Here is a 16,858-nt window from a genome sequence, read left to right as displayed (position 1 = left end):
TGGATAACCTATACATCTTCTAAAATGTAGCCGCTGAATTTTAAAGCTGTCAGCACTGAGTAATTTGTGTTGCACACTGTTTACTCTTCAAGCTTGATCTCCCACTATAAGTTAAAGATGAGCAGGTGAATATTCAAAACCAGCTATATATTCGGCGCCTATGATTGCGTGTTGAAATGTGGCATGTATCAGGCATACTCTAAAATTGCACATGCAACTTTATTAACAGATGAGCAGTCAATTGGCAATAAATAGGTGCTAGCAATCAATTATTAGTGCTAAGTGGTAACAATTTGAATTTACATGCACATCTTCCTTGTTGGCATTCTATAAAGATGCCTGCACAAATTCTTATAAGTGGATCAAAAAAGGAGGTGTGGCCATGGAGGTGGGGGGGGGGGCATGGGCAGGTCAGGGGTTTTCCTAGAATTTGTGCAGTATTAATAGAATATAGTAGATCTACACCAAATTTAGGCTTGAGGATTTACACCAGGTTTTATGCCTAAAATTGACTGCAGATCCTGGCGCTAAGGGCTGGATTCTGTATCCAGTGCAGATATCTGCAGTTGCCTTAAAAGTAGCCGCTGATCACAGGTTATTCATGCATCAGTGCTGGTTTCAGAATCGCACCTACGGGAAAGATAGGCGCCAGAAATGTAGGCCAGGGTTTTCTATGCCTACACTTCTGGCACCTATCTTTGCGTGAATCACACCTACATAGGTGCTTTAGGCCGCTTAACACTATTTCTGGCATTGGCCATGCCTACTTTGGTGTTCAGCAGCCTAAAGCACCTACGTAGGCATGATTCTAGCAAGAAAAGAGAACCAAGTGAGGAATAGGACTTTACACATCAATCTGGGAATCAACAATTTTATTAAAAACTGAAATAAAAAATAAACACATGTATCAATGCACAAGCGTAATATCTTTTATCTTCAGTGACCCGACACGGTCTGTGTTTCGGCCCCCTCATTAGAGGCCTGCCTCAGGGGTGATGGAGTCGGTCCACTAGATGGCGCTGTGATACCTAAAATGTAAGCATGAGAGAGTGATGCCTCTGGACTTGTAGCTCATGTGGTCCAATGGGAACTCCAAAATGTAGGTGGAAAAGCAGTGCTAAAGCGGCTTGAAGCTTTAAATAAAAGCAGAAGCTCTTAAAAGCTTGTTTGTACATAGCAATGAATACTCCTGAGGTACAAGAGGCTACATCAAAGGCATCAAATGTAGTGCGAGCCATGTATTTCCTGGTTTCCAGGAGGTCATGTTTGAGATGCCGATAAGCTGATAGATGTTTGAAGGGTGTGTTTTTGTCATAAGTGGACATCCTCTAGATAAGAGACTTCATGTAGAAGGACATATAGAAAGTGTAATTCAGGATTTTGCTCATGAGCACGGAGACCTGAAACCCTCTGCGACCAAACTTATCTAGCGTACTGCCCTCTCTGCCAGGGATAGCACTAGCATAGGTTCTAGAGCTGTGTGCTTTCTTTAAGAAGGATTCCACTACTAATGACTGGTGTGGTAGTTGTGGTTTATCGAACCCAGGGGCAGACTGGGGCATTTAAAATGTAAAGCTAGCAGCTATCCTCTTCATAACCTCTAATTTCTTATTATGTCCTTCCCTCATTTATTGAATTTACCTGTAAATCGTGCTGAGCTCTATCTTTATGGAGATGATGCGATATACAAACTTAACGTTTAGTTTAGTTAGTTTAGACTGGAGTTTGTAGAGGGAATCCAACCTCTTTGGAGCTACTGGTATACGAAGGGAGGATTCCCGGTGTTTGAGCAAGGCCTTTGAGATGAAGGTTGTGTATAGAAAACTTCAGGAAGTGTTTGGCAACTTCTTAGAGTCGAGTACCTCTCTGAATTCTGCAGAGGGTTCTAGTTCAGACTCCATTCTAATTGGAAGATCCTGCCCCATTTGCCTAATACATTTGGTAAAGGACAGGCAGGCAGGTGATAGAGTCTGGTCAGGCAGTGAAGTTGAATCTGAAAGACTGCCATCAGAAAATTTCATCATTGTAGTGAGACCTGCTAGAAATAGGAAGAGTCAAGTCAGAATCATATCCTCATCATAATGCCCCGTAGATCTGGAACAGCAGTGGGAGCAATGAAGGGAGTGTCTGGCAGGACGTCTGGTCACACTATGATGGAACTCTTTACCTTTACACTTAAGAGAAATAAATAACCTAAACGATTTTAAAAAGAATTTAAAATGCTTTTTATTTAAAGACGCTTTTAATATTTAAAATTATCCATGTGCTCTTTTTATATGTTAAGATCCCTTATATTACTGAATTCTTATTTTAGTATATAATTGTTAAGCTAAAATTTCTGTAATTTTTATGATCTTTGTACCTTATAACATTTAATTTGTAATTTTATATTTTACTAATATGTTTGGTTTTTTTTTCCTTAAATTTGTTAAATTTTTAATATTTTATGTTATTTACTGTTTCAATATTATGTTTACTTACAAACTGTAATTTGCTTAGAAATAATCTAATTAAGCGATTAATCAAATATAAATAAAACTTGAAACTTGAAACTGTGACCTCAGGGGGAGTGTCATGAAGGCTGTCAGGAGAAGTATCATGAATCAGAAGATACGCTCCAGTCCCCCAAAGATGATGCAGCTGTAGACGCAAGTGATAGGCACTTTATCGATGCCTTCATTAAGTGTACAAAATGCATATGCAAGAGTCTGAGAGCAGCAGACTGCAGTATCTCGCTTACCTTGCTCAGCTCCAGTCAAGGCTAGGGGCAGGTTGACAGGATTTAGCACAGCGTGCGACTGCAGTAGCCCCGCTAGCGCACTCCATAGCAGCATATTCAGATGATCTTGAAGAGCAGGGGCCTGTACGGTAGTCAGTACATATGAGACCTGTTGCTGGAAGTAGAGCGCCTGTGCGTTTGGCAGCAAGTATGTGCTTGCTGCTGTAGAGATAGCACTTGTGCGGTAGGCAACACAGTTTGCACTCGTTGCTGCATTGATACTGGAACTGGTGCATGTGCGATAGTCATAAGGTTTCCAGATGTCTGGATTTCCCCAGACATGTTCTCCTTTTCGAGGACATGATCGGGGGTCCGGTCGGCTTTTCAAAACCTGGAACTTTGTCCGGGTTTTGAAAAGCTTCTTGTCAAAATCGCATCGGGAAGGGGCATCCGTGCATGCGTGAACCCAATGCGGTGATGTCACATGCACGCACGCATGCGCTTGACACCATTGCGTCATTTCCACACATGCGCGGATGCTGTCTGGGGCGGTGCTGGGGGTGGAACGGGGCGTGACACAGGCAGAACGGGTTGGAACTGGGTGGGTCTGAGGCGTGGCCATGCGTCCGGATTTTCCTTCGGGGAAAATCTGGTAACCCTAGATAGTCGGCACAAAATGCACTTGTGCAGAGGCATCTGGTTGTTGCTTTTTCGCTGGAGGAGATGCTTGCAACAGCCTTGGCGGAGAAAGTGTGATTGAGCTTTTTAGCTTTCTTACGTGGTTCCCCCGACAGCAGCAACATTAAAGTAGTGCTGGATGTTGAAGTTAACAGCCCTGGAATACGGCTGCGAAGAGGAGACTCTGCGCCAGTGTTGGCCATCCTTGACACAACTTCAAATCTGACCCAAAAGTGTAAAAATTATCGGAAGGAGAATGGCCCTGAAAGAAAAGCTGCCGACACAACTTGTTCCTCAGAGAGAAGGAGGCTAGTAGGCCGAGGTCTATAAGCACTCCTCTCAGTTAAACTGGAAAATAAAGGTAATATGGGAGGCACAAAACATACATGGGTAATAAATGCAGAAAATATATGTGTATAATATACTGTATGAATATTAAAAATAAAAGGCATGTGAAGAGAAAATCATAATCTGGCTTCTCTGCTCCACGAAAAACAAAGAACTGAGGGTCCTGTGAGCTGGCAGTGGGCGGAAAGGCACCCATGCATGCGCAGTATGGACAGTCTTTTGATTTCTTAAAGTGACAGTACACTTTGGATGGTCTGTGTTGAGTTCCGTGGATGATGTCACCCACTTGTGAGAATATGCTGCCTACTTGTCCTGGGATAATCATATGTTCTTTTTCCAAAGCTAAATGAATTTGCTGTTTTCTTTTATTCTATGTTACTTCTTTATAAGACAGAAGTTCAGTATATTCTGCTTGATGACAGTTATTCAACAGATTCATCCCTATCTATTGTCTGTGTTATAAAATCCAAGGTTGTGTAACACTTATGTATCATGTCACAGATGTAAGCATTTTCTGTTGCAGCATTTCTATATGATAAATGTATCTCTAGATTTAATGCATGCTTTGAAAGCCGTACATCTTTTTAGCCATTATTCCAAGGATTTGTAAAGTTTTTTCACTATCTGTTTCAATGACCTTGGCTGAGATGTTTCACCTTTTCTACTGATGAGCTGAGTATTGCACAACGTTTGGTTTTAAAAGAACAAGTTATAATCAACAAACCAGAATCCAGCAGATTGGGCATCTAGAGCCAGTATCCTGGATAATAGAAACTACGTACCTGCTAAAAGGGCCAGAGTTTCTCCTGAAACCTGGTCATCCAATGTCAACTGAAGAGAACCTTTTTGAGCTCATAGACCCTGAGTCTGATGTAGAGATCAATCCAGACAGGGCTGTTCTTGCCACAAGGATTGAATCTGAAAGCAACTTAGGAGCTCAATGGTTTTCTCATTTTTCAAGCTGGTCATCACTTAGAAGGGCCATAGCACACTTGATCCACATTACAACTTTCATGCATCAATCAGCTGATAAAAAAAAACCTGATACATGTCACCACTGGCACATCTGCAAAAAAACCTCTATCAGTAAATGAGATCATTCAAGCATAGAGCATTATCATATACTGTGTACAGCAAGAAATATATACAAAAAAGATCACTTGCATCAGGAAGGGAATGAACCTTCCAAGAGACAGCCCCCTTTTGAAGTTGAACCCTTTCATAGATAATGAAGGATTTCTGAGAGTTGGAGGTTACCTCACCCAAGCAGAAATAGAAAGGGGTGTTCTGGGTCGACACCACATTGCAACCTTTCTTGTGCTATACATCATGAGCAAGTTAAACATCAAGGTAGATACTTTACTGAAGGCGCTGTGCGAGCAGCAGGATTGTGGATTGTGGGAGCAAAATACAGCATTGCTTCTGCAATTCACTGCTGCGTAAAGTGTTGCAGACTAAGAGGAAAGCTCCAAGAACAAAAGATGGCGGATTTGCCAGCAGATCGACTCAGCACTAAGCCACCATTTACATACATGGGTTTAGATGTTTTTGAACCATGGACAATAGTAACAAGACATACGAGAGGTGGGGAGCCCTGCAACAAATGTTGGTCTATGATTTTTACATGCATGAGTATTCTAGCATTCCATAATTGAGATCATTGAATCAATGGACAAGCGTCCGTGCTTTTCAGTACAAAACCTGAGGAAATTTCAGTGAAAATCTATGGTAGACTGTTCAGTAAGCTGTTTATAGTACAGTGAAAAACTGTGATTCCAGCACAGGAGTTGAGGGAGAGGGGGACTGACAGAGAACATGAGCAGTAGAAGTAGCACAGCACTAGTCATGTGTGTTTGCTTGAAAAGTACAATGTGTGCATCTTTGTGCCTGAAGAGTGAGAGTGTATGCTTGTCTTTGGGGGTGTATGTCTTAAGACTTAGGCCCATGCAAGCGTGTGTGTATGTGCATGCATGTGTTTATGTGTTTGCTGTCTGTTGTGGAGACAGTTTCATATAAATAGAACACAGGTCCCATTGTAAGAAATAATCCCTAGGTCTTAACAGCAGCCCGCAATGATAACTTCAACACTCAGTGTACTACATACTTGTAGTCTCTGATTATATTCATTAAAACAGTTTTACAGGTTCAGATATTGAACCAAGATAGGGTTATCAAAAATCCAGGACTGGTTTAAAATTCCCCACTGGAATCTGCTTCCTGAAAGATGATAACGTTCAACGGTCAATATTCTCATGGAGAAGGGTAAATAGTGGGATTCTCCAGGAGTCTTTGCTGGGACCACTACTTTTTAACATATTTGTCAATGATCTAGAGAAGGGAATAACTAGTGAGATAATTAAATTTGCTGATGACACAAAGTTGTTCAAAGTGGTTAAATTGCAAGAGGATTGTGAAAAATTGCAAGAGGACCTTGTGAGATTGGAAGATTGGGCATCAAAATGGCAGATGATGTTTAATGTGAGCAAGTGCAAAGTGATGCATGTGGGAAAGAGGAATCCGAACTACAGCTACATGTTGCTGGGTTCTGTATTAGGAGTCACTGTCTAGGAAAAGGATCTAGGTGTCATTGTTGAGGATACGTTGATACCCTCAGCTCAATGTGCGATGGTGACAGCAGCGATGGGTAAGAAAGCAAATACTCGTAGAATCTTAGGAATTATCAGGAAAGGAATGGAAAACAAAGATGAAAATGTTATAATGCTCTTGTATTGCTTTATGGTACGGCCGCAACTTGAATACTGTGTGCAGTTCTGGTTGCCATATCTCAAGAATGATATAGCGGAATTAGAAAAGGTACATAGAAGGGCAATGAAAATGATAAAAGGTTTGGGATGACTTCCTTATGAAGACAGTCTAAAGCGACTTGGGCTCTTCAGCCTGGAGAAGAGACAACTCAGGGGTAATATGATAGAGGTCTATAAAATACTGAGTGGAGTGGAAAGAGTAGATGTGAATCGCTTGTTTACTCTTTCCAAAAATACTACTTTAAAAAAACTGGAGAAAATATTTCTTCACCCAACATGTAATTAAACTCTGGAATTCATTGCCGGAGAATGTGGTGAAATCAGTTAGCATAGCAGGGTTTTAAAAAAGCTTGGATAATTTCCTAAAACAGAAGTCTATAAGCCATTATTATGATTGCTTGGGGAAATCCACTGCTTTTTCCTAGGATATGCAACATAAAATTTGAACCCTACCATAATGTATTTTCCCTTCCTTTTATTTTTATCTCAATGTATTTAATAACTTACCCTCACCTTTCCCCTTTCATTTTGTGTGCGTTGGTCCATGCAATCTCCCTTTTAATTTATTTTTTACATCTTTTATTTGATTTTTTAAATCTCTGTTTTATTGTAAACCATTTAGATACCTATTTGATAAACGGTATATAAAAAATAAAGAAACTAGAACCTGGGCTGGCCACTGTTGGAAACGGGATACTGGGCTTCATAGGCTTTAGGTCTGTCCCAGTACGGCAATTCTTATGTTATTTTCATATGTTCTCTAGCTCTAACTATTAAACTACCCACTTGGCATAGTAAGAGTAGGAGGCACCGAGGACAGTGCCCCCCCTTTCCTTCCCACCCACCACTCCACACTCGTGCTCTGCCTTTTCCCCGTACCTCTAAATCTTTGCCAGTGCGAGTGGCTTCTCATGTCAGCTTTGGATTTAACCTCTGTCATCACTTCCTGGCCCCGTGACCAGAGAAGTGATTTAGAGGGGAGCCAGGCTGGCGCAAGCAACAGGAAGATACTCACACTAGTGAAGATCTACAGAGGTGCAGGGTGGGAGAGGAATGGTGCGAGCGTGATATGGTGTGGCGCAGCATGGCAGAGAGGTGCTGGCACCCCCACCGACATGATGCATGGGGCGGTCCACTCCCCCCCTTACTATGCCACTGCCACATGAAAGCATGTATTCACAAACTATTACTGACTGTCACCATGCCCACATCTAGGCTCTACACTTTTCCCTGCTGTTTATGGAGAGGTGAAATGTTGGGAGTAGGGAAAGTGAATGTAACTGGGCCCTGGGGGATGTGAGAAAAATGTGGTTCCATGGTACAGAGGCCAAATATAGGGTTAATTCAGCCTTGATTCTCAATGTGCACTATTTATTTATTTAATTCGTTTTCCCCAAAGAGCTCAGAATGGGTTATCTCTCTAATTTCCATAGAAACTATTATCATTATGATGTCTTGCTGTGGCCTCCCAATAAGGAAGAAGCGTGGTTGCTGACACATGATATAGTTGCCATATTGTGATTGGAGCTCACAACACTGACAAATGGTTTCAATCGCATTAATTAGCTTTGCCTTGAGATCTCCTGTTGTTCTTTTTGTAATGTAAACTTAAATCGCTCCTGTCAGCGAGTTGGGAGGGGACTGTGAGCTGGTTGCCACCGACAGCAGACTGTTCTTTTTAACTCAGCGAAACTGACATTTCGCGTCCTGGCGGTGAAGTTTGTCCTCGCAGGGCTTCCGTTAAGCCGCACGCCAGTGATTGGACCTCAGGTTTGCGTCAGCAGGGCGCGCGGATAGTTTCTCTGAATACAGAAGCCTGAGCAAAGTAAACAGCCGCAGCTCGCGTGTTTTTCGTCATCTATCCTTTTGTGCCGGGACAGGATGGCTGAAAAAGGGGAGCTGGATCTCACCGGAGCCAAACAAAACACCGGAGTGTGGCTAGTGAAGGTAAGAACCTACCGGCGAAAAGTGAGAACTTCAGCTGCTCATTTGACTAGAAAAAGACAAGTAGCCGCATGGAAACTTTGGCTTTGGAGGAGAGGTATGGAGCTAGCTAGGTCTGGATTCCCTAGAAATTAGTGTGTCTTGGGGGATGCTTCGGAGGAGTAACCTTGACTCTGAGCATTAGCCACTGGCCCTTAAGTTCTCTGTCTGAAGTTTAGTTTAAGCCATCGCACAGTACCTTTCTTTCTGTATGGGAGTCCCTGTACACTCGATGCTGTTCTTGTTGAATGCCTTCCGAACAGAATTCAGACTTTTCATGACATGACGTGTTCATTGGCTATTTATAGATGATATCGTTTTTTTTAGTAATATTTATATGGTGAACTTTTGAGAGTTAAACACATTTGGTAAGTTCAGTGCGAGCTGACCTGATAACACAATATGAATATGCAAGTCAGTTTTAGGTTTTGATAACTGCAATGTTTTTCAGTGTTTTGATGCTCTTAATTGTATGCAGTGGTAAAGGGCTGCAAGATGTTATTTATTTATTTAAAATTTTTATTCCATCTACTAGTCTTATAGAGGCTATGGTTTGCAACATTAAACAATATAACAAAATTAGCATCTGTGAGCACTTACTACCCCCCCCCCCCCACCAACTTCTAGCAGCAGAAAGGGACACTCCTAAAATTATCATTCCCCAGCCCTGAGAATAACCAGGTCTTCAACCTTTTATAAATAACTCCTTGCTCAAAAACTCAGGCATCTTATTCTACAGTCCTAGACCCACCACTGAGAATGCCTGCATTATCTATTGCACCCAGAATAAGCCTCACTGTGCACTCTAGCTTGGTTGCAGAAAACACCCTGGAACATAGAGAACCATTCTCCAAGACAAATACACGGACCATTGTCCCATAAAGCCCTGAAAACTCAAACTCAGCTTAATCCAGGTGAAGATACATAACCAATTAAAGCAACACAGGGGCTGAGCAGATATACCAACATGAAGATTAAAAATCAACTAGGCTGGCTGCATTCTGAAGTACCGTACATACAGGTGATAAAGCAAGTACCTTGGTAAACCCACATACCGTCCCATCTCAGTAATTTCAGAAGTAGAAACACAGACATCTGGATCACCAGCTGAAAATAATCTGCATGTACAGTAATAAAGGCTGCAAATTGATGCAAAAATTGCAATTTAGTAAATGCTACCCTAATTGCTCAAACTACCTGTACCTCTCTCATCAACTCCTGGTCCCAAAATCAACACAAATATCTAACCTCTTTCAAAAAGATGTCTTCACATATGAGTTTGTATGAATTCAGTCCCTTACACACCACTCTCTACCAAGAAAACATGCTTTTTCTATTGAAGATTAAAGGGAACTCAAATAATCACTCATCCACCCTCTGCAAACCCCTTCCCCTTACTCAGTTGCACTAAGCCTTAGGCTTAGTGGGGATGGGGCGGTACCCGCTAAGCCTATGGCCAATCAGGCCTTAGACTTAGAGGGGATGGGCCGGGGAAGGGGCGGGCCCGTCTCATTTAGACGAGGCGGGCCTGCCGGCTGGATGGCAGCAAGACCCAGCCGGCCGGCCCAACACTTTAGAGGTTAGTTGGGGGGAAGTTGGTAGGGGGAGGTTAGGGGGGTGGTAGCGCGGGGGGGGTCATTAGCGTGGGGGGTCCGGCTTTCTGGCAGGAGGGGTTGGGCACCCTCCTGCCGTCGATCGGGAGTTTTTGGGGGGGCGGCGTTCCGGCAGGAGGGGTGGGGCAGTGGCTTCCCCCATGTCCTGTCTCAATAGCAGATTTTGAACTTTTCCTTCAGGAACATGTCTGAACAGTTTATAAATTCAGCTATGCTAATTGCTATTACCACATCCTCTCTGGCAACAAGTTCTAGAGCTTAACTATTCGTTGAGTGAAAAAAATATTTCCTCCTATTTATTTTAAAAGGTATTTCCATGTAACTTCATTGTAATTAGTCTTTCTGATTATTAAAACCAGTAAAAAATTGATTCAGTTTTTACTACTACAGGATTTTTATACCTGTATCTTATCCCTCCTCGGTCATCTTTCTTTCCAAGCTGAAGAGCCCTAACCACTTTAGCCTTTCTTCATATGAGAGGAGTTCCATCCCCTTTATCATTTTGATCAATCTTCTTTGAGCCTTTTTTAATTTTGCTGTGCCTTTTATGGTGATATGTTGACCAGAACTGAACACAGTACTTAAGGTGAGGTCACACCATGGGGTGATACAGTGGCATTATAATATTCTTGGTCTTATTTACCATCTGTTCCCTAATAATTCCCTAGCATTCTGTTTGCTTTTTTGGCTGCCTACTGCACACCGGGCAGAAGATTTCATAATATTGTTTTACAATGACATCTAGATCTTTTTCTTGTGTGCTAACTGCTAATGTGGACCCTAGCATCTGGTAACTATGATTTGGGTTATTCTTCCCAATGTGCATCACTTTGCATGTGCCCACTTTAAATTTAATTTGCCTATATGTGTGCCCAGTCTTCCAATTTCCTACGGTCTTCTTGCAATTTTTCACAGTCTGCATGTGTGTTAACAACTTTGAATAGTTTGTGTCATCTACAAATTTAGCACTGCTTTTACAAAACCATAGCACGGTTTTTAGGAAAGGTCATGGCGGTATCAGCTATGAGCTTCAGAGTTAATACTGCTGTGGCTGGTGCTAAAAACCGCCTTACGGTTTTGTTAAAGGGGGGGGGATCACCTCACTTGTCGTCATTCCAATTTCCTGATCAGTTATATTAAATAGCACCAGTTCCAATACATATCCCTGTGGCACTCCACTATTTACACTCCTCAGTTGAGAAAAATTGACATTTAACCTTACCCTTTCTTTTCTGTCTAGTAAGCAATTCCTAATCCACAACAGAACATTTTCTCCTATTAGAGAATGACACGGTGACAAAATTCATCACCGTTCCCGTCCCCGCGGATAACCGCGGGAAACCATCTTCATGTCATTCTTTAAGGAGAGAGGAAAGAATCAGAGTATAATTGGGCATAACCACTGACCCGCAAGCTTTGCTTTGAAGAATGCTGGTGTAGAAGGACCGAGGTTGAAATAGACACTAGAAAAATGACATGTGATTATTTCCACGGGGGACGGGAACGGTGATGAATTTTGTCACCGTGTCATTCTCTATCTTCTATCCCACAACTCTCTCTAATTTTCTCAGGAGTCTATCATGAGGAACTTTGTTGAAAGCTTTCTGAAAGTGTAGAAACACTAAATCAATAGGCTCACCTTATCTGCATATTTATTCACACCTTCAAAGAATGAAGCAAGTTGGTGGGCAAGACTTCCTTAGCTCAGGGGTAGGCAATTCTGGTCCTCGAGAGCCGGAGCCAGGTCAGGTTTTCAGATATCCACAATAAATATGCATGAGATAGATTTGCATCTCAAGGAGGCAGTGCATGCAAATCCATCTCATACATATTCATTGTGGATATCCTAGGATACCTGACCTGGCTCCAGCTTTCGAGGACCAGAATTGCCTACCCCTTCCTTAGCTGAACACATGCTGGCTCTGACCCATTAAGCCATGTTTGTCTATGTGTTCCAAAATTTTATGTTTTATAACGGTCATCGCTATTTTGCCTAGGGCTGAAGTCAGGCTTACCTGTCTGTAATTTTCTGGATCACCATTCAGTCGAGGTTATTTATCTCTCTTTAACTTGTTAGTTTGGCTCAATACATTTTCCAGGTTCACAGAGATTTCTTTCAGTTCCTCCATGATGTCAACCTTCTTCTGTAAAGATTGAAGCAAAGAATTCATTCAATCTCTGTGCTATGACGTTCTTGTCTCGAGTTCCTTCACGATGCAGGAAGATCACTTCTGTGACTAGTCAGATGAAGGTCTTTGCTGTTCCTTAGTTTACAGTCTTATTCTCCAGCTTACAAACTTTCCCATTCTCACTGGGAAAGGTTTTGCTGATGAGGCCCAGAGGCCATTTGTTACGCTATCCTTCAGCAGTATAAGATCTCCTTCTTGTAAGTTCGGCCAGTTGTCTTGCCACTTATTCCATGGTTGAAGAGTAGGAAGGTATTCCCTCTTCCATCATTTCCAGAAAATATCAGCAACCTGAAAAACCTGTTACTGTGAGTTTTTGCCTCTGTGGTTAGTTTGCCATAATCTCTTTTAGCCTTCTTTATCAATGCTTTTTATCAAACTCGCCAGTTCTTATGTTTCTTCTTTTCTTCATTCGGATCCTTTTCCCATTCTTTGAAGGATGTTCTTTTGAGGTTAATAGCTTCTTTTTTTTTTTTTTTTTTTTAACCATGCCGGCAATCATTTGCTCTTCTTTCCACTTTTGCTAATCTTGAGCTACTACTTGCACATGAGAACCATGAACAAAAAGAGCCTTAACTATCCATATCTCTTTGCAGTGAAGCACAAAGCTGTGGCATCAGAGTTTGGAGTCTAAAAATGTACAAACTCAGACTCCAGCTTCAGAGTAAAAACTTAACATTTATGGCGCATTTTATTTGTCCAAACTTCAAATAACTATATTTTGTGGTCTAGTAATCCTAATTTTGTACATAAAGAAATACCTTGTTTTTCTAATTAATCAAATTTCTCTTAGATTCACCACATATAGTAGGAGTCGGTTTGTTGTATTGACTCTATAAGTCTGGTGCAGCAAAAAAAACAAATTGTGATTCAGAAAATCAAAAGCAGCATCTAAATACAACTGGACCAAAGTGGAACACTGACTCTTATCAAGCTGGTAACACATCTCATCCTGCAATGCCACAAGCAACAAAAACCTGATTGAATATCAACCAATCAATTCTACAAAATCCAGTACATGTAATTCCCAAAACAAAATCCATTAGTAACATATTTGCTAGGATTGGCAAATTTAGTTATGGGTATACAGTTCTTCCAGACACTAGGATCCAAACTTGCCGACTTTAGCAAAGGGATAACCACCACAACATAGACTCCTCTCTCTCCTTCAATGATCACCTCAACTCCTTGGTAAAAAAATGCTTCTTTAGCCTTCATATGTTGAGGAAAGTGAGATCCTGCTTTCATCATTCTCACTTCGCCATCCTCGTTCAATCCACCATCTTCTCTAGCCTGGACTACTGCAATTCCATCTATATAAGCCTAACTAAGAAAAACCTCCATAGACTTCAGCTAATTCAGAACGCCGCGGCTAAGCTTATTTTCGCAAAAGGCAAGTTCGATCACGTCTCCCCACTCCTCTCCAAGCTTCACTGGCTCCCAGTATACTCCAGAGTCCTCTTTAAATGTGCCTACTTAGCCTTCAAGATCCTACATGGCGTCCTTCCTCCTGTTATCCCACTCTTTTTGGAATTCCTCAAACCCACACTCCACCAGACCCTCCCAAAAACTGAAACTATCATTCCCCTCTATAAAAGGTATATCCCATGCAGGAAAACTTGGAACATCCCTCCCCTTTAGAACCACAGAACTCTGGAACAACCTCTCATCCCCGCTCAGAAATTCAAGCTCCTTCCAATCCTTCCGCAAACACTTGAAAACTTGGCTCTTTTCAAAAATCTAATCACCTCCCGTTCTCCAGTATCCTGTCCCTCTCTATCTCCTTAGTCCCTCTCCTATATCCCCTCATTGTAGTTCCTTTTCCTCTTAACTCTGTAAACCGTACTGAGCTCTGCGCTGCGGAGATGGCGCGATATACAAACCCAAGGTTTAGTTTAGTAACATGTTGTCTAGAATTCTTCCCTAATCACCAACTGATACATTTAGGCCCAGATTCTATAAATGGCACCCGAAGTTAGATGCCTAGATCATGCACCTAGCCGATCTAGGTGCCTAACTTAATTATTTAATAGGTTTAATTGGCGCCAATACTGATCAATAATTGAGTGGTAGGCACCTATCACTTTTGGGTAGGTGCTTAGCCCAAAACGCCTACCTGAAAGTGGGCATGGTTAAAGGCAGATCATGGGTGGATCTTGGGTGTGTTTTGTGTGTGGGCACCTAAATTGGACTTAAGTGCTGGCATTTAGGCCAAGAAAACCCTGGCATAAATAGGATTTTGACACCTGCCGTAACCTAAGTCCAATTTAGGCGCAATTCTATCAATGGTGCCTATTTCATCATTGACATGTTATACATTGCGATCCTCGATTGCTTTTATAGAATCAAGACCTTATCGTACAAAACTGATTGATTGTATGAATCCAAACAAGTTCGGGTTGATTTTTGTTATCTTTATAGCTAGTTTATAATCCGTGACGGTGACAGGGTGGATTTGATTTAAATCAATTTAAATCACTAGTCGGAAAGACTTGATTTAAATCATGGTTTTCTCATTGTATTCACTGCCACTCAGTACTGCCCCAAAAAGGAATATTTGCTTGTTTCAACTCTTTATTTCTTCATAACAACTTTGCAGTAATAATAACAAACATATATGGTAACATGCAGTAATAATAACAAATATGACAATTTTTCAAGGCAGGCGTTAAGAAATATGATGAAATCAAAACATTTACCAGCCTTAAGATCCTGCCTGTTCAAACATGTTCCTTTTGTCATCTTCATCAAAGCACTTCTCGTGATGTTTCGTTAGGGCCACCAGGCCTTGCATTTCTTTGTTGCAGTGTTTGCATTTTGCCTGCATGCCTGCTTTAGCTATAGTTTGGGAATATTTTAATGAAGTTCCTCTAACTGGGTCTCTTTTATGGCCTGCTGCCATTATAAGTTTTCTCCTCCAAGGAGAGAATAATATAAACCTCAGGCTATACATACAAAGATCCAAGGCTTGTGGAGTTTTCTGCTCAAAAGGTTTTCACTTTAATTTTTAGTTTGCCTCTCCCTCCTCACACTTAGGGTCCGTTTACCTTAGAGACAGGCTTACCTGTCTGTAATTTTCTGGATCACCCCTGGAAACCTTTTTAAAAAATCGGCATTACATTGGCCACATTCCAGTCTTCAGGTACTAAGGATGATTTAAAGAACAGATCACTAACAGCAGATCAGCAATTTCATGTTTGAGTTCTTTCAGTACCCTGAGATGTATATCATTCAGTCGCGCGGTAACGGACCCGAAGCCCATAGAGATCTAAAGGGCTTTGGGCTGTTGCCGTGTGGCTTTGTAAAACAGGCTGTAAGCTACCTTGTGCAGATATATAAACTAGCTTTTAAGAGGTTGGTTCTGTGTACATCAATTTTCAAAGGAACAATGGAGCTAAGGACTTTTTCTCTACTCTATATTTTATAACATTTTTGCTGTGAAGAAGCATTTTATCTCTGCAGACACACATTCACAGTTTTGAGAAATGTAAAACCAAGCATCTGTGATAATATCTTCTAGAGAGAAAACTTGCCTGTGACATTATGAATGGATTAATGGAATTCATTTACCCCAAAATTTAAACATACAGCCTCATTCTACATAATTAAAAACTAACCCTTATTTCATGATGAATAACTTTTGGACTATAATGTATCTTAAATAGAAAACTATCAGGTTTTTTTCCTCAAAAAAGCATTTTATTAAAAAAAAAAAATCAGATTTAAATCCACCCTGATCCTTGATGACATGTCAGATTGTTCAACTGTATCATGCTATTTCCCTATACTGATTGCTTTCTGCCTGAAACTTTTGTGGTCAATTGCATTATAAATTCTGCAGTCCCTTGGATCTTCGCTTCAGAGCTCCCCTCTGACAGTCCTTAACAGGATTCCCTTGCTCCTTCTTCTTTTTTTTTTTTTAACTTTTTATTTATTGAAACTTCAAACAAACAAAATACACTTGCAAGAGAATTAGGAAATTGAAATCTAAAGTCACAATGACTATACAGGTAGATATATATGAAAGGAAATAAAATAAATTATTTAGTCCACAAATTAGATCCAAGAACAAGGAAAATAACAAATACATGAGGTATATATAAATCTCAATTAGACGGATTAGAAGGCATGATATCTCCCCCAGACAGCCGGTTCGTTATACTGTGAACATAGCCATTAAACCAATAGTTTACCCCCTCCCCCCCTCTCTAGCTACAATAAATTATAGCAATTGCTTAGGTTCATAAAATAAGAAATTCTTCCTTGCAAAGAGATACAGCATTTAACAGGAAATTTTAAAGACAAATGACGCCCCTAGGGCAACCGCTCTGGGGTGATATAATAGGAAATCCTTCCTTTTCTTCTGTGTTTCTTTGGAAATATCAGGAAAAATTCTTACTGTTGAGCCAAGGAAAGAGTCCTTCATGTGCCTGAAATAGGAGTGAAAAACTAAGTCCCTATCAAACTCCAAGGCAAATGTCACTATAAGGGTAATTCTTTCTGTTATTACATCCAGGGAACTTTCCAGAAAGTTTGTCAGGTCTAATTTACTGTCTTTTATCTCCG

The 16,858-nt window shown here is 41.0% G+C and overlaps 1 protein-coding gene across 1 annotated transcript in view; it reads left to right on the top strand.

Annotated features, from left to right (window-relative positions):
- Positions 1 to 8,095: 8,095 nt before the first annotated feature.
- The window catches only part of GTF2F2 (general transcription factor IIF subunit 2), a 201,648-nt gene continuing 192,885 nt past the window's right edge, over positions 8,096 to 16,858 (top strand). Inside the window, exon 1 of the mRNA XM_033949420.1 lies at positions 8,096 to 8,457. Coding sequence (XP_033805311.1) covers positions 8,392 to 8,457 — 66 coding nt within the window. The 5' untranslated portion in view covers positions 8,096 to 8,391. The remainder of the gene's footprint in view (positions 8,458 to 16,858) is intronic.

Source organism: Geotrypetes seraphini, chromosome 6 (genome assembly GCF_902459505.1).
Source record: "Geotrypetes seraphini chromosome 6, aGeoSer1.1, whole genome shotgun sequence".
Taxonomy (NCBI): domain Eukaryota; kingdom Metazoa; phylum Chordata; class Amphibia; order Gymnophiona; family Dermophiidae; genus Geotrypetes; species Geotrypetes seraphini.
Note: the sequence above shows the minus strand (reverse complement) of the source record. Positions and strands in the feature narration are given on the sequence as shown.